Here is a 27,594-nt window from a genome sequence, read left to right on the forward strand (position 1 = left end):
TGTGATATAACCGTCGTTATACGCTAAAAGCCTGCATTAGGTGCAAAACCACCAGTTATTTTGTAATTTTGTTCATACACAGACCACATGGTTCTAAATTTGAATAATTTCCATAAATTTGAAAATAGAATATCACGCAGTTGTTTCCTAGGAATATGTATGGCGTGTTATTTTATAGTTAAAAAGGGTTTTTAGCAACTCTAATCGGAAAAGCCATCGGAAAAAAAAAAAAAACCTAATCCGCGTATTTGAAGGTTCACTTTAAATTGCGATAAATATTTGAGTTTGACATTTTTATCAAAAGATGGTTGACGTAGGTTCACAGTAAACTTTTGTTTGGCACTTAAGCTTGTCACGTCACATTTTTTTTAAATTTGCTTTTAATTAATAATTTTTAAATTATTTTCGGAAAATAATTTTTAATTTAATTAATCACAAAGAAAATTATTTCCATTCATTTTCAATTACAGTCCTCCTCAATAGGTATTCGAAGCGGCCTGTAGGTTGCTGTGTGGGTGTTACATATTTTTTTCCTCATCTTCATGTATTTTGATTTCCTAAAAAAAATAAAATTAAAAATCTTCGTGTTTGTTAAATAAGTTGTGTTAATGTTAACTCATAATTTTATTGATTTCCTCATCTTCATGTTTATTTTTTTTTATCTCCGTGGTGTTTTTAATTTCATTTGGAGGGGTATAATATAGTTTTGAAGCATGGAAATCATGAGTTTTCTGTTAAAAGATGTGTTGTTCGGTAGATTTTCAGTGTGTTGGTCCCTTGACAGTCATGTAATTTGATAACATAATCATTAACTGATTTCGAATTTTGTAGAAGCACTTTGACTTTCGTAAAAGCAATTTGGGAGGCGGGTTTAGGTACCGCCGCCACGGGAACCATTAATTGGATAACCAAAACCTCTGCCACAAGTCACCTCAAGTGGATTGCTACGTTTGGTGATTTAGTTGGGGTTCATCGGGTGAGGTGTGTTCAGGATCCGTCTGCCCCCCAGCTTCGTGCTTAATCGGGAGAGGTTGATTTGGGGAGGGGTAGATAATTATTCCGTCCACACAGCATTCCCAAAGATGAGATAGGCCCTAAGGAAAATAATTTCTTTCCTGTGTAGGATTAATGTAAAAAATCACCTTCAGTAGTTGACGGTGAATCAATAAACTTATGCTTGGGCTGAAATAAAAATATTATTTGCCTCTTTTCCATTACCTACTTCGTAGAGAATTTAGAACTGGAGGAATCACAACTGAGTAGAAAACATCTAGATGTGTTCATTAACGACAAAATTTACTATTATAGTACACTCAGTACCCTCAAATGAAAATGACGCCTCGCGGATGGTATGCATTTTCTCAACTAGGAACTTGAGTGAAAAATATTATGGCACAAACAGTGTGATGTTTTGAATACCCACATAAATAAACGATAAATAATAAACGAACGTGCTCCAAAAATTTTTGTCTAGACTAGCAACATGGGATAGATTACAGGCCTTAAATAAACACATTCCCACAGGAAGGGATAAAATACGGGCAGTCGAGTCTTGAACTTGGGTACGTTGACAGCTCCGAGAAATCGATACAAATCAGAAGTGATGTGTGAGATTACAGTTAATTAGTGAATTCAGATGGTGTTAGAAAGCTTTGTTGGTTTTTGAATTAAAGTGAAATATTATTGAACCGGTGTTTGTGTGAAGTGAAAGTGGTTGGACTCAGTGAGAATACAATTAATAATAATGACAATAATAATAATTGGATAATTTGTAGAGCGCCGTTTTGTGAAAAATCACCCCAGGGGCGCTAAGGGCTGGGCGATCGCGATTATAATATAAAATGTGTTAAATTAAACGTGATTTCGTAAATGTGTAGTTCAAACTAAATTACTTGTCTTAAGAACATGAAAATAATAATAATAATGATTGCGTTTTAAAACAGAGTGAACTTATATAAAGGCAGGAAGTTTTTTAATCGGGCTAGGGAGGAATTGATTTGGCGAGATCTATCCACGGAGACCGAAAACCAGAGAATCAAACAAATCATAAACTCGGGTTCGAATCCTAACAGAGATTAGGGAGGTACAATTGTATTTACAGAATTATTTAATCACCCTTTTATAGGCGTAGGGAGGGGACCAAAATTTGAACAAATTGCAAGAATTTCGCTAAAAAGAGGAAAGAAGCCGATAGGGAGGAGATCGAAAATTAAACTGATTTAGCTATATAGTGTAACCAGGTAAGCTTCACGCTGAGAATGAGAGATGACTAACTGGGTGAGTTTTTTTAATATTATTTATTAAATTCCAGAGGACCCTTTTAAAAGACGGATACAACCGAGGTACAGGAACTAAGTTTACGACACCTGCCGCCCAAAAAATGTTGTCATTGAAAGGAATGATGCTAGTCGAACTGTCAAACAGCTGTGAGCGAGAGACGGGCCAATGACCTTTTTCATATATAGGACGAGACGCAGGTACAGTCAGTCAAAGGGGAAGTTTTGCTAGCGTATGACCGCCCGAATAGAAAGCGATCGGATGCAACCAGACAGAACAAAAATGAATACTTTTCTTCTGTTATTTGACTTTCTAATTTAATACTTTTCATCTATTGTTTGACTTTCTAAGCTACGAATTGGGATGCACAAAACAAATCTAGAGTCAAAAGAGGGAGATGGTAATCTCCGAAATAAAACTTCCAACCGAACAACTTTTCTCAACAGGTACCTTTCGAGAGGTAGGCAGCCTCTATAAATTAAATGCAAAAATCAAACCAATTATCCGTTTATACCTACCTGAGAGGATAAGTATTCAATAGAAGTTACCCATACCTAATACACGAGGGTGCTAGTAACCTCATAAAATAAATACTGGAACCAAATATTAAAATACAGACAGTCCTCATCCTAAATTTGGCATTTCGAGTAGACCTTACATATATCTCACATGATAATTGGCTGAATGGGTAGGCACACAACCTATCGCTAAAAACAGGCTAAATGTCGACAAGATCGTCGTGTGTTATCTATGTTATTGACCTAGAAAGGGATGTAAATCCCCGACGACGAGGGAGTTACAACGTTTTCTAGAGGTGGCACGTAACTTAGGACCTTACGTGTCACATTTTCGCGACTAGATTCGTGACAAGGGATGTCATGGTTTTCCCCTTCTACACTCAGTAAAGTAGATTTTCCTGGAGGTGTATGAGGTTGGGGCAATTCTGAAATTGGTGATGAGACCTGGTTTTCTTTATTCTGGCGTGACGGTTGCCGATTTGGAACAAGGGGAGACCCGGCCGGTTGTGATATCCAGACACGCAGATATCAATCGCCTTGCTCAAATTATCATCCATCGGTTTTGTTTGGTAAAGAGGAGGAGCCAATCTTAGCTTGAAAAATTCATTTTCTTTCCTCTCCTTCCCCTCCCAAAATATATACATGGATGGCGCCGACAACTAACACCATAAATTTATCGTATGTTCATCACACATATAAAATCTAACACTTTATTATACTCACATACCCCTATGACAGGTTGAATCACGTAGCTAGTTTGAAGAGCAGGCGACTCAGAAAAATAAGGTTTATGAGATAGCTTTAAAACACAGCGGTAATGGATTCAACTCACTCTATCTCAAAAGAACCAAGGGATACCACACATACATAGATAACTAGGTTTCTAAACCGAGAAACAAAAAACCAACACAACGTTCGGTGAAGCCTTTTTATACTGAACCGTCACGTGAAATGAGTACGTTCAAGGTCGTACGTCACGTAGACAAACTAGGATGTACACACTTGAAGGGGTGTGTAATAAAGAGAGAGGCAAGGGCTTGAAAGACGGCAGGGAGGACCTTCCTACACCGGATATATACATAACCAAAGCCTTATGGAAAAGTTACCTATGGGACTTAAAGAAAATTTATCGTAGAAAGAAGAGAAGGAAAAAGTTTGAAGTAGAAAGGGCAGATCATTACAACAATGAGTCGTCATTAAAAAAAAAAGAAATTGTGATGCAGTCAAACACCTTGTGATTGGTGGGAGGGTTCTGAAAGCACTTAAGCCGCTACCTCACGGGTCGGCCGTGGGCATGCTTTAGGAAAGCGAACAAAGTTGCGCTGCCGCACACGGGTCACAACGACGCCGACGGTTTACAAATTATTTAAAAGGAATTCAAGTGTTTTGGAAATCTTGTTACATATTGAAATGGGTTTTTTTTGTATAACGTCACGCGTATCCCGCCAGATTTCGATGGTTTGAAAATTTCAAACTTTGATCGGACTTTGAAAAATGCAAACCTTCATAATTATTTTTACCATGATATCATGTTAAACACTCGGCATTTGAAAAAAAAAAATTTGTATTTAAGTTACATGGTGAAATTGAAAAAGAAATTGACTGGATTTTCTTACTCCAAACCAGCGCTTGATGCTTGTGTAAATGTGAGATGTCAGTATCAGTATGATTATTTTTTACGCGGCAGCGTACATATACTAGTATTTCATATAAGTGTTTTACAGTGCACAAATGTGTCGAGTTGGAAAACACATTTTTTTTGTACGACTTTATGTCCGGGTTAAATCTTCCCCAAAGGAAAAACTAAACCCTTCCACACACTTTTCCACAAATGATCATCTAGTCAATCCAGACTATGCAAATGCATCATATAAGTAGAATAAATACAAAATAATACAAGAACAACACGTCAAATTACCAGAGATCAAATGGGAAAATAATTCACCGACTCCAAATATTTTCATATCAGAGGGTTCGGCTCAGTAGAACTTCTAATTGGACCTATAAATCCTACTGATCCCTCAATATAAATATTTTTAAAATCTTTCGTAATCCTACATGTATATAAAATGACTGATTTTTGCATTTTTCAAATATACATTTTTTGACAGATCTAATACGCCTAAATTTTGAATGAGAGAGCTAGGTATAATGCGAGTAGCCAAAATAACAAATGGTAATATTTTTATAGTCTGAGAATGCTAAATTCTTTTAATCTCATTTCCTAAATCTGTGTATTTTCTTATTTTTTCAGAAACAGATTTTTGAATATTATTAAAATATTTACAGTGAATATTTTATTATTTTGATATTTAATATTATTTCTTTGATATGAATATTTACGTGAAAATAAAAACACGATTGTTCCATTTTTTTTTGATAATCAAAATCGTTATAATTTTTCTGGTCAAAATAAAAATATATTTTTACAAGTAAAAAATTTAAAACGCAAAATAAATTATGTTTACATATAGTAAAACTTATTTCACAAAAAATTTGCAAGACTTTAATTGAGTTTTTGCGTGAATTAAAATGTCATTGATTGATATTAATTATAAAGAGATCTTTTTATTTACCCTACCTTTTTTATTACCTACAACCAGTCGTTATTCAATTGTATACAACAGCATTCAATTTCGTCCAGTCTTCTTTTTTAATGAATTGAAGGTTAGGTTGGTATGTACTGTACATAGTGCCTTCATACACAGAACAGATATATAGGTACACGGAGAAAACTATAAAAGGCATTTAAAGAATGATTTGACAAATTTAATAGGAAACTATCAGTAAAGCGTGAATACGTTACGAGGAACTCGGAAGTTCTTCGTACACAGGACTTACATCAAATTTTAAAAATTGTTTGTAGGTCTTCCCGAATTATTGATCATATTTCCTTTTTGTTCATTTCTCTGGAGTTTTTTTCTAGATATATCCACTTCCATAGTATTTAATTTCTCGTACTAGTATATGTTATTTGTAAAAAAATCTAATTATATCGTCCTTTAGAGTTCGAACCATCAAATCCAACAAAATAATGATTCTATGAGATCACATCTTATTTACAACAAATATATAAATATACAATTATAGATAAAACATGAAATGAAATTTTGCTTTAATAATCGTAAAGCAAAATCTAAGTTTTAAAAAGATCCGCTGTCGGGTGTACTCTTGCTAATATTCATCCAGTGGGGCAATTTGTATGCCATTACTCCACTAGCTCCCACCATTCGTAATCGAACAGTTTCAGGCTAAATGGCTTTAGTTGTGTTTAGTGACCAAATAAGATAACAAACCACTTTCATAGAGCCACATAACTCTCTGCAGGTATCACATTAAAAACACAGCAAAAAAGCACAGATGCATATAAATCAGCGGCGATCTCCGGGACAATAAATAATAATACCCTCGAGACACCACGTATTTTTCAGACAGATTTCATGACAGGAAAATAGATCATCGCTTCATCACACAAATGATTATGTGGAGTCATCTCAGGTACATCCGAAATGATCACCGTGCACAATGAATAAAAAACGTACTTGCAATACATTACTTACAAATATAATTTAAAAAAACCCTCCATATCCTAGCAGATTTAAACCTAATAGCTAGCATTGTTCCCTCTCATACTGATGCTCATCCTGCGGTCCGCATTAGGCGGGTAGGAAGGGGCTGAAGGCGGCGGATAGCGCCAGCGCCGAGGGCGGGACAGGAGGTGTCCGTCAGTGGACGCGCGGCCCCTGAAGGGCGTGCCTGCTTCTGCGGACCCGCTGCCACCCCCGCCAAGGCTCTCGCAAGCACTGGTGGCGCTACCTTCCGAGGTCTCTTCTTCGTCTACTTCCACTTCGGTCCAACGACGACCTGAAAATTCATAAGGTGACATGTTATGACAGTACATTTTATAAAATAGGTAACTACCTACATACATAGCAGTTGGTAGAATAATACAAAACAATTTTTTTTGCAGGGTGATAACATTGTTCAGAACTGACACACAGTGGTTGCAAGAGAGTCATGGGGTAATTCTTTACGGCACTTTACTTTCTTCAAGGCAATTTATGCATTTACTATTTATGATGATTAAAATGATTAAACTAGATTTTTATTCCAGAGTGGATGCGCAGATCTAAGGCTGGAAATAATGTCGAGCAACGACGTAGCGCTGATGAGCTGGATCGATCGTAATCGCATGTCTATAAGTCACCTATATATTACCGCAGGTGACCTATGCGACTACATATGCGACCTAAGTACCCAACAGACGTACGATACCGACGCAACGTACGCTTGGCACTATTTTCAGCTTTAAAAAAATAATGAATCGAAATACATTTCCTCAAGGTACATTTGCATTTTTAAAACAAATAAAAATTTGTGCGAAATCAAAAAAACCTAAAGTAACGGCATTATACATCTTCTGGATGTGACTCAATAATTAAAGTATCGAAAATCCTTTTGGTTGGAAGGAGAGAGGCTTCTCCGATTATTATCTGATTATCCAGAAGATGGGTGGAAACTTGAGTCGCAATCGGTTGACGTGGAAAATGCCCATCTCGTACATGACCCCACTGAGAGACTGCCTGGGGTTGCCAGATGGTCCAGATAAAAAAATAGAACATCTTTTCTCAAAGGGATTACAATTTGTCGAAAATCAAAGGGTCCTTTTATAGTCATAAACCTTTTTGATTTTGGCCAAAACAAACACAGAAAATTTCTGAGGGTGAACACAATGAAACACTTATTAAACATAAAAACTTATATTTATTATTACTATTGGTAAGCAAAAGAATCACCTTTTAACATATTTGGAACTAGATGATACTGGTTTAAATAATCGTTTATTTAAATCCAGTGCAACTGACATCTAAATTGAAGAAAACAAATAATTCGCTTTTTTACTGTATTCACGCCTAGTAGTTTTCTTTCGTCAGTCCATACATTACCCTTTACACTAAAAACTCTTTTTACGAAAGCATTCGAGACGAGAACACTGCACACATATTGTACCATTTTCAACAGATTTGAGAAAGTGTTGCTACCACCCGCCAGAATCGCTCACGGCTTTTGCTCTGTAAATTTTCACGTAATTTGAAAAAAACGGACATTCTAATGTCCGGTTTTCCAAAATTTTGAAGACCGTACAGCCGTTCAAAAAACCGTACTGTCCGGTCCAAAACCGGACATCTGGCAACCCTAGTTCTCACTAAGAATGAGAAACTGAAAAGTTGGGGCCGCCCTAGCAAGACGTGGCAAGATCAAGTGAAACAAAAAGTTAGTCCAACTAATAAAAAACATTACTCCAAGCCATTCATAACCCCGAGCAACGCCGGGTCAGCTAGTGAATTATAAAAGATAAATGGTTCCACGACTACTCAGGACAGTGGCAATTCAACACACCTTTGCAAAGTTTTATAAATCCATATAAATCAAATCCAACTTAATCCTTAACCTAGTTTTTAATTTATCGCTTTTCTTGACTTTACACCACTTTTCAAAAGTGTATTGAATTGTCACTGTCCTTGAGTTATCCGGTTACCGAGAGGAAGGTATCAAATATTTATTCTGGGCGCAAGCTTTAACCTCTTAAAAATTACTTATTTTACCATAATTATCTATATATTAACATATTTATTATAATTATTGTACCACACATAAATTACTGTAGCAGCATTCCATTCTTATCCAACGACGGTTTAATGAAACAAATGACAATTCTACAAAATAGAGCAATGAGAACCATATTGAAGAAAAATAGATACACAAAAATTAAGAACATGTTGAAGGAGTTAAATATCTTGTCATTTAAACAAATTATTTACTTTAATACCATATTTTTAATCTACATGATAATCAATGGCCATACGTCTAGTGAATTCCTAAGAAAAATTGATAAACTACAGAACAAACACACACATGAGACAAGGAAAAGAAATGAATTGAGACTCCCCTTCAGGAAAAAAACACAGAGTCAAAAGTCATTGATGTACGGAGCGTTGAAGATATTTGGAGAGCTACCAGAAGAAATAAAATCAGAAGAAAACATTTAAAATCAAATTAAGAAAATATGTGATTGATTCATTTTAAATTTGTTACCATAATTATATGTATATGTATATAAGGATTGTATTAGGACATAGATAACTATGTACCTACTTAAAATACCACAATAAACAATATTATCTGGTAAGACGAAACAATTTACAAAAAAATTATTTTACAAAAAAACAAGTTATGACGAAATGGAACCAGGTGGCTTATGCCGAAAATTTTGCGGCGGCACACCAAAAATTAACTAACCATCACGCGGTTTTCCGCAGGGGTAGGACCAACCGCCAAACAACTCGGTCTTGACACACACTCCTTGACTCATTCACATTCATACATTGTCTCATATATACTTCTATTATTAATCTTCTCTTATTCTGACTCTTGACATGGCCCGACTCAAGTATCGGATTCACTTGATCGTGCCATGTCATCCTTGGGCGTCTCCGACTTCTGCTATCTTTTACAGAGTAGGTACCAGCACTCCATTGGGGACTGCTTGCTTCGCTTCTGAATTAGGGCCTAATAATTAACGGGCGGGAATTCAGATTTCATCAAAATACGATCCTGTCGGCCTTCTAAAAAGAAAACGAAATAGATTCCGTGTTAGTACTACTTTAAGCAACTGTAGTGTGCAACTGGAGATGTCTGCTGTGTAATTCCGTTGAATTTATTAATGAATTCTCGGTTCCAGCATTTTTATTGAATAATTTACTATGTGTCTTGGGCATCGAAGTGCGTAAATATAAAAAGAAAAGAAAATCAATTAATAAACAATTGCTTGTTAGGGTAAATACAGAAGAGACACCACGGTGGAGAGCGTAGATGAAAATGTCACCCGAAAATTATCGCCGAAGTAAAACTCCGTTGTTATTATGGTGCCGATTACATTTTTACGAATATTTGGAGACAATAAAGAAAACGACCGCTTTTGCTTTGAATATAATTTATTTCTAACGAATATATAATTTTTTATTTATTTATTTATATAATAATAAATAAATAACTAATTTTGGCGATTCAAATTTCCGCCAGAAAATGTAAAAAATTGAAGAAAAAACCTGACTTAACATTACTAAGGCTTGGCATTTCACCTACACATTGAAGGAGAGACGCCATCGAAAAGAAAAAACCTGACTTAACATTACTAAGGCCTGGCATTTTACTTACACATTGGAGGAGAGACGCCATCGAGAAGAAAAGACCTGACTTAAAGTTACAAAGGCCTGACATTTTACCTACACATTTCAGGAAAGACGCCATTGAGAAGAAAAATACCTGACATAACATTACTAAGGCTTGGCATTTCACCTACACATTGACGCCATTTTTCTGTCATGTCTTTTAATATGTTTGTTACTTAAACTCTACATAATAGAATTTGTATTTTTGTTTTTTGGGATTAGTGCAGATTTATAAGGAAAAAATAATTCATTTCATTGATTCCAAACCGATTGGTTATTGTCTTTCTTCCAAAATGGGTGGCGCCACTCCTGCTTTTATCCTATACCAGAATGCTCTGCTTTCTCTAAATAATACTTGAACCTTGACATTTGAACAAATAATATAAATATATTACGTATTTTTAGTTACTCTTTAGAACTCTCCCCAAAACATTGGCAATATCGGAATTCTCGTTCCATCTCCTATCCGAGATATAAATTTCTATTACATTGAATGGCATCTCTTCAAAACATTACTCGAGCATCGCACTCTAGGACTCCTAGAAAAAAAATGTTACATTGCTTTGGCCACCCCACTCGAAATAAACATATTTTATATTTACTTCCATCCTTTTCAAATATTACCTTCCCCCTAACTGAATCGATTTTTATTTTACACCAAAACATTCAAAAACGAAACTGCCCAAAACAGAGGTTTATCGAAAGTTTTCATTCTTGAATTTTCTAGAATGTTCTATTTAAAATTTTAATTTGAACTAATTAATGATTGCCAAGAAATTTGAAACCCGATCAGCGCCGGACTAGCGGTTTAGTGGGCCTAATTCACGGGGTCTTAACACGGGTAAGCACTCGTTGAGGCACATATTATCAAAAAAATATCGAAAAGTAAAGTAATGGTATCAATTTTTATATATATATATATATATATATATATATATATATATATATGAATAATTGCAAACACCATAATAAAAGCATACCTATTTCAAATTCCAACTATGAGTATGTACTACCAGTGGCGGACTAAGGGGGGGCGGGGCGGGGCGGCCTTTTGGCCCCTGGTCCCGGGGGGCCAAACGCCACCATGGCAATGCACTTCTTGGGGTTCCTTTGGCCTAGGGGCCCCTACCCGATGGGGGGTTGTTGTCATGGCAGTTGCTAATTAAATGATTGTTGTTTAATGGCAGTTGCCCACACTGCCTTACGCATAATACGGCCCTGGCCATAGTGATTGAATTTTCAAACAGTTCTTAAACCATTCGAAAATCCAGTGTCTACGACACCATATAGGGGAAATTTTGATATATATATATATATATATATAATAAAATATATGATCGAACCACGATTATAGACAATGCTGTAACTTTTTGCACTACAAAATGCAATGATATGGACATTAATATCGAGAGACGAGGAAGAAGGAAGGTAAAACAAATGATGCCGGGTGAATCAGCTCATGATGCTTTATTATCGATTCAAGAAGAAACACGTCAATGTTTGAATGCATTGACCAATTTAAACAAGAATTGTCGCAACGATACACGGCCATGAAGCATATCAACGATATCCATGCTAGAAGCTTTATATGGCGCTAAGGCTATGGCAGTGGACAATCTGATACAAATTTACGATGAACGATAAAAGGAGCAGGTTTTCCAAGAAATAAAAAGGTTCCGCAGGCATGTACGGCTGTACACGCGACCGATTCGAGTGTAGACGTTGCTGCCAAATGGACAGCCCAAGAAATCCTCCAATTTATAATAAAATGGGACTTTTTTGAATCGTTACACTGTACATCTCTCATACTTCAATACTTCTTGACCATTTGCATCACGGTTGTATCATGCGAGAGAAGTTTTCAAATTTATTAAAAATTATCTTCGATCTACAATGAATCAAGAGCGACTCGTTAATTTATCCGTGCTTTCAATTTGAAATAAAAGTTTCAAAATAAATTGATTTCACTGAAGTTATTGACGAGTTCGGTAAAATGAAGGCACGAAAACACTTTTAATAAGCTAAAACAGCTACATACTTACTGAAAATAAAAACTTCCTATTACTTTATTTTTAGCAGTTGTTTTTTTTGCGGATCGATTTGTATTTTATTTTCCTCGTCCATATCCATATTTAAATTTCGCTTGCTAGATTTTAACTAAATAAACAAACACTTATACATACAAACGTGAACTGAATAAAAATCTTGTAAAATTAAATCAACTTCTTCAACTAGGGGGAGGGGGCTCCTTCATATTTGCCGTCCCGGGCCTCTGACGGGCTTAGTCCGCCTCTGAGTACTACGTAAAAAATTCAAAACCTACCTAATTTTCATTTACCATTTTTTTAAATGAAATTCTCTTTAAGCCAGGATCACACCTAATCTATTTTTTGATTTATTTTATAGAATCTGTGAAGTAGATCTGTGAGAAAATGTTTTATCATAAGAGTTTGTGTAATATAATTTAAATCAATTTTACTTTGATGTTATAAAATTTGTTTCAGTTTTATAAAAAAAATATGGAAAATAAAAGAGGTACAGAATAAAACTTTGTTATGCTGAATTTATAAATCATTTTTGGGAGAATTGAACGGGCAACACAGAAAAAAACACGTTAACACAATAAATAAAATAGTATTTTATTTTCAGTATCTTCATGAGAAGTACACATTCGTTGGATATAGGGATATTTTTAACGAAGATTTAAATATGATATCATCATTTACGTGTTTTAGTTACATGGTAGGCTATTTTTTTAGGACCTTACAGTTTATAAATAATATAATATTTTTTTAAAGCTTTAGTAAATTTTGTGAAAATCTTGTTTTATGTTTGCGTAATGAGTATTTTACTGATAGGGATGGACACAACCGTAATAACAATGTTAGACACTAAAGTAGGGACATTCAAATGAACCATTTATCAAACACAATAAGACATGCGTTTTCATAAGTTCATGCATATGTATTATTTTTGGGTATATACGCCGCTCTCAGGATAGAATATTCCTGAAAGATAATTCCAATTCGTTGGGACAAATACATCTGGCATCTCTAGCCACACAATTGTAACGAGACATATTCAATCAATTTGTGAAATCGGCAAATTAATATTCGGCTTCAATTTCAAACTACGTGGAAAACGGTGGGATTGCTACAAACGATGGAATTTAATTTCGTTCGTTAAAAATATTTAAAAGCGAAAGTTCACGGTATAAAAATACCTACAAGTTTCAATGAGGATATTCTACGTGTATATTTACTTCTGTGGCAGAGCGGTAGGTTCCTCGACACCGGACTCAGATCTCACGTGTTCGAAACCAAGTAAGGCAAATTAAATTTTACTTAATATATTGCAAGAATTATTTCTTTTTACTTTCATTGGACCCTAGTCAAAGACCACCTTTCAGAATTGAAACGTTAGTTGCTTGAAATAGCTTCACCTCACAATATTCCCAAAGTTAGGATTGCCATAGTATCACTAGCTCCGGGCAGTTTTGGCTCTTGTGGAGAATTAAAAAAATTAAATATTCCATAATATTGAAACGAGAGGTTGTTAATTTCAAGATACAATACTTTATATTTAAATTCAATTATTTTGTTTGAAATCTTCAAGAACAAAATATATGTACTTATTGAGTGTGCAGTGTTTTATGACATTCATAATACGTGGCTCCTTGCCAAAATGGTAATATGCGGCAGATGGCGTAGGGATAAATCTTCTCTCTCACTTTCCCTTCACTTAAGATTCTAATATATTATCATGTTAGGTAAGGAAAGAGGATATAAAAAAGGGATCGTTTCCTATTTAGAAAAGGAAAATGTGGGGGGGGGAGGCGTAGAGAATTTTAAACATTTATCCATGAGATATTTTAAAAGGCATTAGAAAGTTTGAATGGCTATATGGGCTTTGTTATATTGTTTTAGAAAGATGAATATGACGTAGGTAAACTATAAAAGTAATGGCATTTTAATACGATATTATTTTATTTCCGAGATTAAGATAGAGAGGAGTTAAGTAAACAAGCCGCTTGAAACAAGTGTGCCGTTTATAGGAAGAGAGCCATCGAATTGCTAACATACAGGAGCTGGTATTAAAGATCTCTTTGAGGTTATTCTATATCCGCCATATTCTCCTGATCTTGTTCAATCAGATTTTCATTCATTCCACCTTAATTCGTGAATTCGGGGAATCTCCTTTTAGGTCGCTGCTCTTCAAAAGTGGCTTGACATATCTTAACTAAAGGATTCAGGATTTCTTCAGGTGTGGAATCGAAAACTTCCGGAGCTTTGGGATTAAATCGTGAACAATACAGAAGAATAATGCTTATGTATTTTATTCGTAGAGAAGTACAACGTTTGACAGAATGATTATGGGAATTTTTGTTCGCTGATTGTAAAGAGATGAATTAAATTATTTAAATCAACTATTATGAAATATGCAGTCTCGCAAAATGTGATAATTTAGAAAAAATATTACTTTCATGTTTATATTTTAGTATACGAATATGAAATGATTTAAAAAAAATCCCAATGACTTAAATAATCAGGAAACTCCATTATTGTAGGAAATACAAATTTTTTAAATAGTCACATTTCTCTGAAATAAAAAGAGGAAGCTAGGCATTAATTAAAATTTCTAATTTTGGTTGTGTGTCTGTAACCCGGTTTTAATGAACTCTAGACAGAACTCGGATTTGCTTTGAATTTAAGTGCCATTTTTAAAATTGCAACTGATTTTTAAACCAGTGAGCGATAAAGTACGATATTTACTTCCTGTAACACAATATTTCAACAGACAATTATTATAATTATTATCGTTTGCAAATTTGGAATTATGAAATCCTGTGATTTTCCAAGAGACTACGCTACTATTTATATAAATTCGTTAGGTTAGAAAATTTTGAAATTAGATGATACTATTTAAAGATTATCGTTGTTTATTTTCGTCCTTCACCGTTCCTCCTTTACTGAGTTTTCTTGGGGGATAATTGTTTTGAAATGATCCTTACGAAATAAGGAAGTTGAGTGAAAAATATTTTGACTTATAAAAAATATGTTCATGTAGATCAAAAAATATCGATTCTAAATATATAAATATATTTCTATATTATTATTCTTAGAATTAGCTTAACGTTCTTGAAATAGCATTAAATAGCAATAAACTGAATACGCTCCACGATTGGTCGAAAAAATTCTGACGTCACATGTATTGTATCGTGGCTTGTACGTAGAACGCGTCACCGCAATGTCTATGGTGCATATCTTTCTATTACATGAGAGATGGTCGGTTTAGATGAGAGAGGTGTATAGGCCAAACGTTTATTTGGGTCAAATCACAGCCGGTCGTGGAGTTAAAGCTTCCAAGTAAGTATATCAAATTATTAATTGTGTTCATTTGTACGTTACTATAAATATAATACATTTTTACAGTACAATAATCATTGCGTATTCTACCCATTTGACATTTTGCCATAACCTCACTAGTTTTGTGCAGGTATATTTATTGATTTCGCATGACATGATAATTATTCTCTACTCATTATAATATATATTATAATGTGGTGATGGCTTTTAAATGTTTCATCTTTTGTTTACCATATAATAAGGCACTGCTGAAAACCAGCTGCATTCCCGGAGAAACCCCTTTGTCAATAGGATCTATGTGAAAAAAATAGCTCACTTCTATTGTCAAATATATATAGTATTTGTTGTTATTATTATATGAAATGGATTTCTAAAGATACATATTCGTATAGTGCTTTATAATAATATTTTGTTTATTGCATCGCTTAGAAGTTTGAATTATTTTACATGTCACATTACATGTGATTACACTTCAGGCCGCCGCGCAGAAAAGTCTCACAGTAAACTGGGCTGTAAACCGTTATTTTACTTTTGGCCTTTACTTTTCTGCGCGGTGGTCAACAAATAGCGTCTTCAATACCGTGCCGGGCAGGAGAAGCAAATATTCTAACTTAAAATATTAATTTAACTATGAAATCTTAATCAATTTTCTTTTTTTTTAATAACATCAATTCTAATAGACGGTTAACATTGGTAAAAAAATTACTGGAATTCCTTATTGAAGAATTAAATTTTTTTCCATACAAAATGTTTAAGCGACATGGTTCTCACAGTTTGAATGACGTCACACCCACACCCCGCCTCTTACCGCTTGGATTCCGCTCGTTTTGGCGGGCTTGATAAAATTTAAACTTTGAGAATTAATTTAATTATGAAAACAAACTTTAAAAAAAAAATACCAGTATTTAAGTTTGAATGCGAAAATTGGTAAAAAAAATGGACTCAACTTCCTTATAACGACTAAGTAAATAAAATGGTATAAATATAAATATATACCTATGTTGCATTTAAAACCTTTTTTCTCTTGGTAAAACTAGTGTATACTTAATGCCTTTATAAACTTGTTTGGGGGAAATAATTCAATCATAAGCTATAAAGTGTTGATTGGGATTAAAAAAAATTGTATTGTTTAATACAATATTTTTATTGAGATCATTGGTCGAATTGCGGAGATCTGATTGTGCTCTGTCGACATCGGAATCAGAATAATTATATTATCACAGATTTCTGCCGAGCAGAATTAAATCCAAAGCCAATTGCATTCTCTTGGCCTGTTTCGTCGAATTTTTATGAGCTTTTTGTCTAGCTGCTGTTATCTGGGATTGTCGATTCGCATTGACTACAACTTCTGGTTCTTTGTAAATTGCTGGAATTATTTGAGGCACTCGTACTAGCTACAGCTTCTGAGAATCTTAATTGGCTGCTGCTGTAATTGGAGACTATTCACTTGTAATACTGCAATTTCTGCGTGTACTTGTCTGGCTGAAACAGTAATCTGAGACTCTCCACTGGTACTAACTAGTGATAAATCCATATAATACGTCACGTGGAAGCTAAATGAATCTTGATCTTGATCGAAACAGTTTTAACCGAGTCATTTTGACAAAACGCGTTTTAAAAGCAGCTAGACATTTATTTTTGACCAGAAATAAATTCCAGTTCTAATAAAGGTATTCAGTATAATCTATATTTTTGATATAAGTATTTTTGTTATTTGTTTTTGGGGTATTATGCCATGTTGCGCTAACTCCTTCTTTAGCCAACGTTTTGGACAGCATTGCAGTGTCCATCATCAGGGCAGATGTCTTATTTGAGGTTGTGTTAAAATGTGAGCTTAAGTATGAGGTTGTGATACCGTGTTGCCAGCTCCAACCCTCTGAGCTAACATTAACGAATCATTTTTTTTTTTATTTAAAGTGGTTTTCTTCGTTTAGCTCTGGTGTATCCGTCAATTACCGGATACCAAGAACTATTAAGCTTAGCTCCATCGTCTCTATTAATGTTTACGGGATTTTTATGAATTTCAATGGCCTCCGTAATCAGCCGTGCTCTATAAGTTTTCGGTCTCCCCAGGATTTCAGGAACAAATCCAAAGTAATGCCCGGTGTCAATCAAATGCTCGGCAATTGCCGATTTGTCAGGGTGGCCGAGTTTACAAGCTCTGAAGTGTTCCGAAATTCTTTTGGAGATAGTCCGCTCTGTCTGGCCTACATAGACCTTGTCACATCCGGAACAGCTGAGTTTATACACTCCATCTGTTTCCAGAGGAAACTTAGTCTTTGCAGACCTCAGTAAGTCCTGTATCTTTGTTGTTGTTCCGAAGACAGTCTTGATATTTTCCTTTCTCAAAAGCTTGGCAATTTTGTCTGTCACATTGTGCACATAAGGCAGGAAGGCACAGCCTTTCGACTCTTGTTCAACTCTGTCTTCGTTTGGTGCAGATTTGGCTCTTATGATTTGCCTTGTCTGACTTGCTGGGTAGCCGTTACGCTCCAGTGCATCGGTCAGCTTCGTAAGTTCCGTTCCGATTTTATGTTCTTCGCATATTCTGGTCGCTCGGGTCACCAATGTATGGATAAGTCCTCTCTTCTGCGCTGGGTGGTGGTGCGAATCAGCGTGTAAGTACCGATTTGTATGGGTTGGTTTTCTATATACAGTATGCCCTAGGCTACCATCGTGTTTCCGCATCACCTCCACATCTAGAAAGGGCAGGATTTTATCTTCGTTTTCCAGTTCCATTGTGAATTTAATTTTGCTGTGGAGAGAATTAAGATGGTCCAGGAATTCGTTTAGTTTCTCCGTTCCATGAGGCCAAATGGCGAAGACATCGTCGACGTAGCGCCACCATACTTTAGGGACAGCCGAAGCTGTGTCGAGTGCCACTTCTTCAAACTTCTCCATAAAAAAGTTGGCTAGTACTGGCGATAACGGACTGCCCATCGCAACTCCCTCCAATTGCTCAAATAGTTCACCCTGAAATGCAAAGTATCCCGTTTTGAGGCAGTGTTCAAAAAGTTTGCAAATGTCTTCCTCATATATCTCCCTGAGCATTGTCATGGAGTCTTCTAGAGGCACATTTGTGAAAAGTGACACGACGTCAAAGCTGACCAGAATATCTCCTTCCTCAGTCTTAACTTTCTTGAGCTTACTTATCAGATCTGTTGAATCCTTAATCCACGATTCAGTTTTACCAGTTTGCATCTGCAGTAATCTTGAGAGGTATTGGGAAAGTTTGTATGTAGGAGCGCCAATAGCGCTGACAATCGGTCTCATTGGGATTTCCTTTTTATGTATTTTTGGGAGACCATACAGGGCAGGAGTTCTAGAGGCTTTTACAAAAAGCTTAGACCAATCCTCTTTCCTGATGCTAGAAGCTTTCACTAGTTCCCTTGTCTTTATGTCAATCTTGTTGGTGGGGTTGTTTTTAATCTTCTTATAGGTGCCTGAATCGCACAAGAGGTCTTCCATCTTCTTTGTGTAGTCTGCCGTATTAATCACGACAGTGGCATTTCCTTTATCGGCTGGCAGAACCAAGATTTCCTCATTGGCGCGTAATTCTTTTAAAGGAGAGTTTATGGCCCTAAAAGAATTACGCGCCAATGAGGAAATCTTGGTTCTGCCAGCCGATAAAGGAAATGCCACTGTCGTGATTAATACGGCAGACTACACAAAGAAGATGGAAGACCTCTTGTGCGATTCAGGCACCTATAAGAAGATTAAAAACAATGTGATGACAAGGTGATGCGGAAACACGATGGTAGCCTAGGGCATACTGTATATAGGAAACCAACCCATACAAATCGGTACTTACACGCTGATTCGCACCACCACCCAGCGCAGAAGAGAGGACTTATCCATACATTGGTGACCCGAGCGACCAGAATATGCGAAGAACATAAAATCGGAACGGAACTTACGAAGCTGACCGATGCACTGGAGCGTAACGGCTACCCAGCAAGTCAGACAAGGCAAATCATAAGAGCCAAATCTGCACCAAACGAAGACAGAGTTGAACAAGAGTCGAAAGGCTGTGCCTTCCTGCCTTATGTGCACAATGTGACAGACAAAATTGCCAAGCTTTTGAGAAAGGAAAATATCAAGACTGTCTTCGGAACAACAACAAAGATACAGGACTTACTGAGGTCTGCAAAGACTAAGTTTCCTCTGGAAACAGATGGAGTGTATAAACTCAGCTGTTCCGGATGTGACAAGGTCTATGTAGGCCAGACAGAGCGGACTATCTCCAAAAGAATTTCGGAACACTTCAGAGCTTGTAAACTCGGCCACCCTGACAAATCGGCAATTGCCGAGCATTTGATTGACACCGGGCATTACTTTGGATTTGTTCCTGAAATCCTGGGGAGACCGAAAACTTATAGAGCACGGCTGATTACGGAGGCCATTGAAATTCATAAAAATCCCGTAAACATTAATAGAGACGATGGAGCTAAGCTTAATAGTTCTTGGTATCCGGTAATTGACGGATACACCAGAGCTAAACGAAGAAAACCACTTTAAATAAAAATAAAAAATGATTCGTTAATGTTAGCTCAGAGGGTTGGAGCTGGCAACACGGTATCACAACCTCATACTTAAGCTCACATTTTAACACAACCTCAAATAAGACATCTGCCCTGATGATGGACACTGCAATGCTGTCCGAAACGTTGGCTAAAGAAGGAGTTAGCGCAACATGGCATAATACCCCAAAAACAAATAACAAAAACAGTATAATCTAGTTTAAACTAGTAAGAACGTGTTCTAACTAAATACGGGTTTTCACTGTAACATTAATAATTAATTAACCTTTCCCGCGTTAATTTCGAAGTTGTAACTTTATTAGTTTCGACGATTTTTGTCATTAAAAGACAGATTGGACCACTTTAACGGTGTGTAAATATTTTATTTATTTCAGGGTGAACTATTTGAGCAATTGGAGGGAGTTGCGATGGGCAGTCCGTTATCGCCAGTACTAGCCAACTTTTTTATGGAGAAGTTTGAAGAAGTGGCACTCGACACAGCTTCGGCTGTCCCTAAAGTATGGTGGCGCTACGTCGACGATGTCTTCGCCATTTGGCCTCATGGAACGGAGAAACTAAACGAATTCCTGGACCATCTTAATTCTCTCCACAGCAAAATTAAATTCACAATGGAACTGGAAAACGAAGATAAAATCCTGCCCTTTCTAGATGTGGAGGTGATGCGGAAACACGATGGTAGCCTAGGGCATACTGTATATAGGAAACCAACCCATACAAATCGGTACTTACACGCTGATTCGCACCACCACCCAGCGCAGAAGAGAGGACTTATCCATACATTGGTGACCCGAGCGACCAGAATATGCGAAGAACATAAAATCGGAACGGAACTTACGAAGCTGACCGATGCACTGGAGCGTAACGGCTACCCAGCAAGTCAGACAAGGCAAATCATAAGAGCCAAATCTGCACCAAACGAAGACAGAGTTGAACAAGAGTCGAAAGGCTGTGCCTTCCTGCCTTATGTGCACAATGTGACAGACAAAATTGCCAAGCTTTTGAGAAAGGAAAATATCAAGACTGTCTTCGGAACAACAACAAAGATACAGGACTTACTGAGGTCTGCAAAGACTAAGTTTCCTCTGGAAACAGATGGAGTGTATAAACTCAGCTGTTCCGGATGTGACAAGGTCTATGTAGGCCAGACAGAGCGGACTATCTCCAAAAGAATTTCGGAACACTTCAGAGCTTGTAAACTCGGCCACCCTGACAAATCGGCAATTGCCGAGCATTTGATTGACACCGGGCATTACTTTGGATTTGTTCCTGAAATCCTGGGGAGACCGAAAACTTATAGAGCACGGCTGATTACGGAGGCCATTGAAATTCATAAAAATCCCGTAAACATTAATAGAGACGATGGAGCTAAGCTTAATAGTTCTTGGTATCCGGTAATTGACGGATACACCAGAGCTAAACGAAGAAAACCACTTTAAATAAAAAAAAAAAATGATTCGTTAATGTTAGCTCAGAGGGTTGGAGCTGGCAACACGGTATCACAACCTCATACTTAAGCTCACATTTTAACACAACCTCAAATAAGACATCTGCCCTGATGATGGACACTGCAATGCTGTCCGAAACGTTGGCTAAAGAAGGAGTTAGCGCAACATGGCATAATACCCCAAAAACAAATAACAAAAACAGTATAATCTAGTTTAAACTAGTAAGAACGTGTTCTAACTAAATACGGGTTTTCACTGTAACATTAATAATTAATTAACCTTTCCCGCGTTAATTTCGAAGTTGTAACTTTATTAGTTTCGACGATTTTTGTCATTAAAAGACAGATTGGACCACTTTAACGGTGTGTAAATATTTTATTTTCAGAAATTCTGAAAATTGTAAACACGATCAAATTCTTTTGTATAACACTTCGTCTGAATTTTCAGGTATGTTGACGCTCGAAAGTTCGGAGTTCAGACATTATAGGTAGGTACTACACTGACTTTTCACAAGTTGGCAAACCGAGGGGTTAGTAAACTGTTAGGCTTAAAATATTTATTTTTATCTCCTCATCGTACTCGCATATTTAAAAAACATTCTCACGTTCTTTCGAAGATCTTTCAAATCGTATTAATCGTTTATGTCTTTATATAGAAAAATATGTTTTCTCTAAGTTCTGCTAGTTAACTAAACAGCTGTCATACAAAAGCGTTATGAATACTTACTAGCAAAACCTAATAATATATTCCATTTTTTTCAAAACGCATTAGTATAATAATTATGCTCACATGGATTTCTGTAAAGTGAACACAAATACCATAAATACCTATAACACTACTTCTAAATCTTGTTTTATATGGTTATTAAGTGGGTACCTATTTTGAAAATTAGTCTCAACGATTAAATGTATGACCAGTTTGTCACCTCGTCAGATACGACCTCTTCTACGACCATAATTAAAAAAGAAGATGATGGTTTTGTAATGATGAAGGACTTAAGATGCTTTGGTTTGGAACCCGACGCATTAGTCAACTCAGCCACAAACCGGTTAACTTTAATTAAGTTTGTGTTTTCATTGATTCAAATCATAATCGTAAGTTAAAAAATCCACAGCGTCACGTTATAACAAGAAGAATTAAAAAGGAAGTCCTGAAATCAGATTCAAAAGTTCGAGAAACAAATAATAAAAGTTTCAGCTCTAAGAGAATTTCAGATGCACTGTAGCACTGTATAACTCAGCATATTTACGAGAACTCTCATGTTCTACTTGGATGTTAGCTACAGGTACGGACTATCTGTAGGTATTCAACAACTTTGATTGCTTTTTCCTCCGACGTCTGACTCAATTTACATACTGTTACGTCACACTATAAAATAAAACATCGTTAAGATAGCGTATTTGGGTCGAAATTTTAATTCATGTACGACAAAATTCTGTTCCATCGTAAATTGGTCGTTAGTAACTTAAATTTAAGCCTTAATGGTCTATGTTTTATATTTTAAAACACAGATAAATCAAATAGCTCACATCAGGGTATTTCGGCCTCAAATCTTAAATTATATTTTGGATGGAAAAGGCGGCGTAACCGTTCCCCGATATATAGATATATTTTTTTATCACCAGTGAATGAACAAGGTTTGTACAGCTTGGGTCTACAGTGATTTTTATACACCGTGGATAGCGCAGTAAAATAAATATTATACATTTGATTTTTTTTTTAGAACACCGCATAAGAGTCCGAATTTCCCAGGGCAGTGGGACTTTAGTGCTGTTAGGCTGATTGGAGTGAGGAAGGAAAGGAGAGGAAAGTTGAAAGTACCCGGTTATTCAAATCTTGGTATGGGTACCGCCGCCCCGGGAACCATTTATTGGATAAACAACACCCCTGCCATAGGTCAGTTCAAGTGGTTCGCTACGTTTGGTGACTTAGCAGGGTGCCCGGGTTCATGGGGTGAGGTTTGTCTAGGTCTTGGCGGCGGATGCGTTAACCCACCTACTGCGTGGCGGGTGGAATCGGGAGAGTTGTGGGAGACCCTTTGATCACTCCAGCCAGACTGTCTATAGTGTCTATCGACCCATCGCCTTGCACCGCAGTGGGAGGGATTGATTCATACGTCCGTCACTCCTAGAAACATTGAGATCAAATTCCTACTCACCCCTCATACTTTTTTCCTTACCAAAATTTTCTATATTTCCTTTTCCTAAAAATACCCCTACACAGCATCCCCAAATATGACATGCGCCCTGAGTGTTTTTTTCCTAGGGGCCTCCTGTGTGGAGGTATTCCATTTCAAGCAGCGTTTGGACATGTAATGGTGGTATTTTAGCTGGGAAATATTTACGACTCTGCTATCAGAGTCGTGAATATACCTGGAGTATCTATATACTCCAGGTATATTCACAACACTCTCAGTGTCCATTGAAAATAATAAGTTGAACATCCCTATTCTAAAATTCAATTTACTTCCAAAACTTGTAAGGAACAAATCTTTTGTTCGTCTTTGATAGGGGTATATACATTTTTCGATAGCTCTTACGATGGGGCATAAAAATTGAGAAGCAATTTAATGTTTACCGCTCAAAGTTGCGGAATGAAAACATTTTTTCCAGCCCCATGAAACCTCATAAGCCTTTCTTAGGAATTTTCATATTAGGTCCTAAGTGCCAAAGATAATACTTTAGATCATGCCGAAAAATTCAAATTCTTTCTTCTTAGACTTTTTTAAATCTTATAAAATTATAATAACAAGCAATAAAATTAATTACAAGCATTAGTGGGAATGAAATTCAATGCATCTTCTTACGTTTTTAGTAAGGCAAAAAAAAATATTTTGTCAGTCAAACACTTTTTTGATTTTTTATTTTGTTTTTACACTTTTCAAAATCTAATTTTTACTTTGGAAATAGTTTGCATTGATATGAAACGGACTAAGACAATAATGAAATAAAAATCATAAAAGACATTTTTATGCGTTAAAAATAGTTAAATGAATCTGAATTACAAAAAAATATTGGAAAAATGTATCAGATGTACTAATTTGTTCCTAAAAAATAATAGAAAAATTAAGCAGATGTACTCACTTTTTGATAAAAATAATGACAAATTCATTGCATAAAACGTCACTTATTTTCCACAATTTATTTAGAGGATACACAATTAAAAAATAACGTTTTCTTAAATACATCTACGGGTTTTCCAAAAAGAGGTGTTATTTTGATATTCAATCGTAAAAGATCAATGGTTTCGTTGCTTGTGTGGCACGTAGCGCCGTCTTGTTGAAAGTAAACGTCGTTCAAATCAATAACATCTTATTCCGGCCATAAAAAATCATTAATCATCTCTCGATAGCGCAATCTATTCACCGTAACTGTTGCTCCAGCCTCATTTTCAAAAAAGTAAGGTCCAATGACTCCGCCGGACCATAAACCGCACCAAACAGTCACACGTTGAGAATAGAAAGGCTTTTTAACAATAACTCTTGGGTTTTCCGAGCCCCAGATGTGACAATTTTGCTTGTTGACGAAGCCACCGAGGTGGAAATGGGCCTCATCACTAAAGATGATTTGCATTTGATTCACTCAAGTGAATTTTAATAATTTCAATGCGTTGTTGAAGCGTGTATCGTTCCATTTTATTAATGGCGTTGTTTCTACTTGTCAAATGTCAAAAAATGACTATTCAAAATAACACCTCTTAAAGCGTGTATCTTTGTATTTTTATTAATGGCTTAGTTTTTACTTGTCAAATATCAAAACATGACAGCTTCAAAAGTAACATCTACCGAAATAGCGGGCTATTCAAAATAACACCTCTTATTGGAAAACCCTGTATTGGAATTTCACTTTTGTTTTCGGGAATGAATGAATATAAATCTTGGAAGCGGAAACTAACCTACTTTTGACATCCGCTCGAGCTGAAACACAGCAGATAGACTTGTTGTCGATGAAAATGCATTCTATCAGCTTTTATCTGGCAATTTTGTACACGCAAGCGGACATACTCGCATTACTCTGAAATCTGCGGTTAATTTACGAAATAAATGTCTAGCTACCCTAAATACCAACCCAATCGGCATTTGGCGAGTTTATGACACTAGTTCCTGGTTGGGAAGTTTCATTACTTTTTTTTTAAAACTTCTTTTTTTTTAAATACATTTTAGAAAAGATTAAATAAGGTAGCAAAGCTTTGTTTTTTTTCAATTTTTAATTGAATAATGATATTATTTAATACATTAACGAAAAAATACAAATTAAAATGAAGTTATGCAAGTTAAACTTTGAAACAATAAATGAATTTGAATAACTTTTAATTACGGTTGTTACAATTTTGAATCCAATACACCGACTACGCTCTATTACAATAAAATTCTACAGACGAAAAATGGGTTGTCGAAAATTTAAAGATAAATTTTTGAATTTAAGCACTCTGGTTTAGTGGAGCTCAACAATATTCGTGAGCTTTCAGGGCAAACTATCGAAAATCCACTAAACCAAATTAATTATATTTTCCTGTTACACACTTCACTGACCACGGACTAATGAATTGAAATTGAAAAATGATTTTGGAATTTATTTTTACTTTTTAGTATGGCAAGTAAAAACATTTTAATTTTAGCTTTCAGTAGCATTTGTTAAATATAGAATGTACATTATTTTCATCATAATTTCATGTACTTATACCGTCTTTAGGTTCTTACACGCCGGTTTAGCAATGGTACAGCTAAGCGTGATTTGAGACCCCAAATTTTCTACCAATTTATAAACTTAACGTACTTTCCTTTGACCCTTTAAGTTTTTTAGATTATACAGTGGCTGAGCTGAAAAAGTAACCACATGCTCCAATAATTAAAAAAAAATTTGGTCCGTTTTCATGTTACATGTATGAGAGATTTTTGAATATTTTAAATAAGTCCTGCTTTATTAAATATTTTCGTTGACGACTCTTAGATTATATTTGTTCTTTTTTTACAGAAACGCGCTCCCTCTAAAATTCGTATTTACATACCTGCCTTTCAAACCATCTTCTTCTTCTTTTTAAACGCTTCTACGGAGCCTTATAACTATTTTAACTATACCTAAGCCGTGGTAAAAAGCTAATTTATTTAAAAGTTTATTCACTATTCAAAACTTTCGCGCCGCGAATATTTAAACCGTGATTATAAGGGGTCAGAGTAATAAATAAGGTTTTTCCTTTGTTATGAATGATGAGCACTAAATAACTATTGGAATTCTAGAAAAATTAATCAATAATTTTGGCCCTTGGCGTTTCCTTTTCCCAGTACGGTTTGTCTTGTCTGTATAATATGAGTAGGTTTAATTTCATTGCGTGTATTTCCGTGGAATTATATCAACTGGAACAAGGCAAAGGGAAAAGTACCAGCAGTCGGGTATTTCCTGTTTTTAATTAAAAATATTATTTCTCGTTACGATTTTAATTCAATTTATTGTGAAAACGTTCATTCAATATTGACCATCAAAAATCTTGTATAAGTTAATATTCAATAAGATTCTGAAAGCATTTATTAATTTATTCGTCTGAATTTGAACTTCCCTTTTCTTGTTAAATTAATTAAAAATATGTTATGAATTTTTCTATTTCTCATCTAATTCTTTCCCAATACTTGCAGCCCATGGGCATAGCCAGATTCTTGTTTTAGGGTGTGGGGTTTCAAGAAAATAAAATACAAGAAAGAGGGGTGGGGGGTGGAAGATGGTCGATACTAAGTTCAACACGACTACGGTGATACGAGGCATGAAACAGTGCGTAATTGAATTATCCTGGCATCGAGCAGTTGGTACTCATGCGCGATGTTCACATAAAATAAAATATGATAATCTATCAAACAACATGGCGTCACTTCTACTGTTTTGCAGTTAGCTCATCATCGAAATCTAATTGATAGGGCAAGTTTTATGACGCCTGAGTTCAAGAGTTTTTTCCGACTCTCTAGCCGGATATACGAATCGACATTTACCCCTATACATCTCCAGTTACAAAACTAAACTTCGGAAAAGGGATGAATGATCCCGGAACGGTTGTAATAAATTAAACTTTAGAGCAGTCATACTCAACCTGCGGCCCGCCGAGCTATTTTGTGCGGCCCTCCATACATTTAATATCAGGAACATGATTTACAAAATCTGGCATTCTATATCACGTTAATTTGAGATTAATTGCGACTTTGACGTACAGACGTTGAAACTCGAAGAGGA

General features: G+C 35.8%; 1 protein-coding gene across 1 annotated transcript in view; it reads right to left on the reverse strand.

The window, feature by feature from the left end:
- Positions 1-6,399: 6,399 nt before the first annotated feature.
- LOC149423579 (ras-like protein 1) overlaps positions 6,400-27,594 on the reverse strand; it is a 188,227-nt gene continuing 167,032 nt past the window's right edge. Inside the window, exon 7 of the mRNA XM_089632261.1 lies at positions 6,400-6,659. Coding sequence (XP_089488387.1) covers positions 6,400-6,659 — 260 coding nt within the window. The remainder of the gene's footprint in view (positions 6,660-27,594) is intronic.

Source organism: Hesperophylax consimilis, chromosome 5 (genome assembly GCF_061612785.1).
Source record: "Hesperophylax consimilis isolate HC1 chromosome 5, BYU_Hcon_1.0, whole genome shotgun sequence".
Classification (NCBI taxonomy): Eukaryota; Metazoa; Arthropoda; class Insecta; order Trichoptera; family Limnephilidae; genus Hesperophylax; species Hesperophylax consimilis.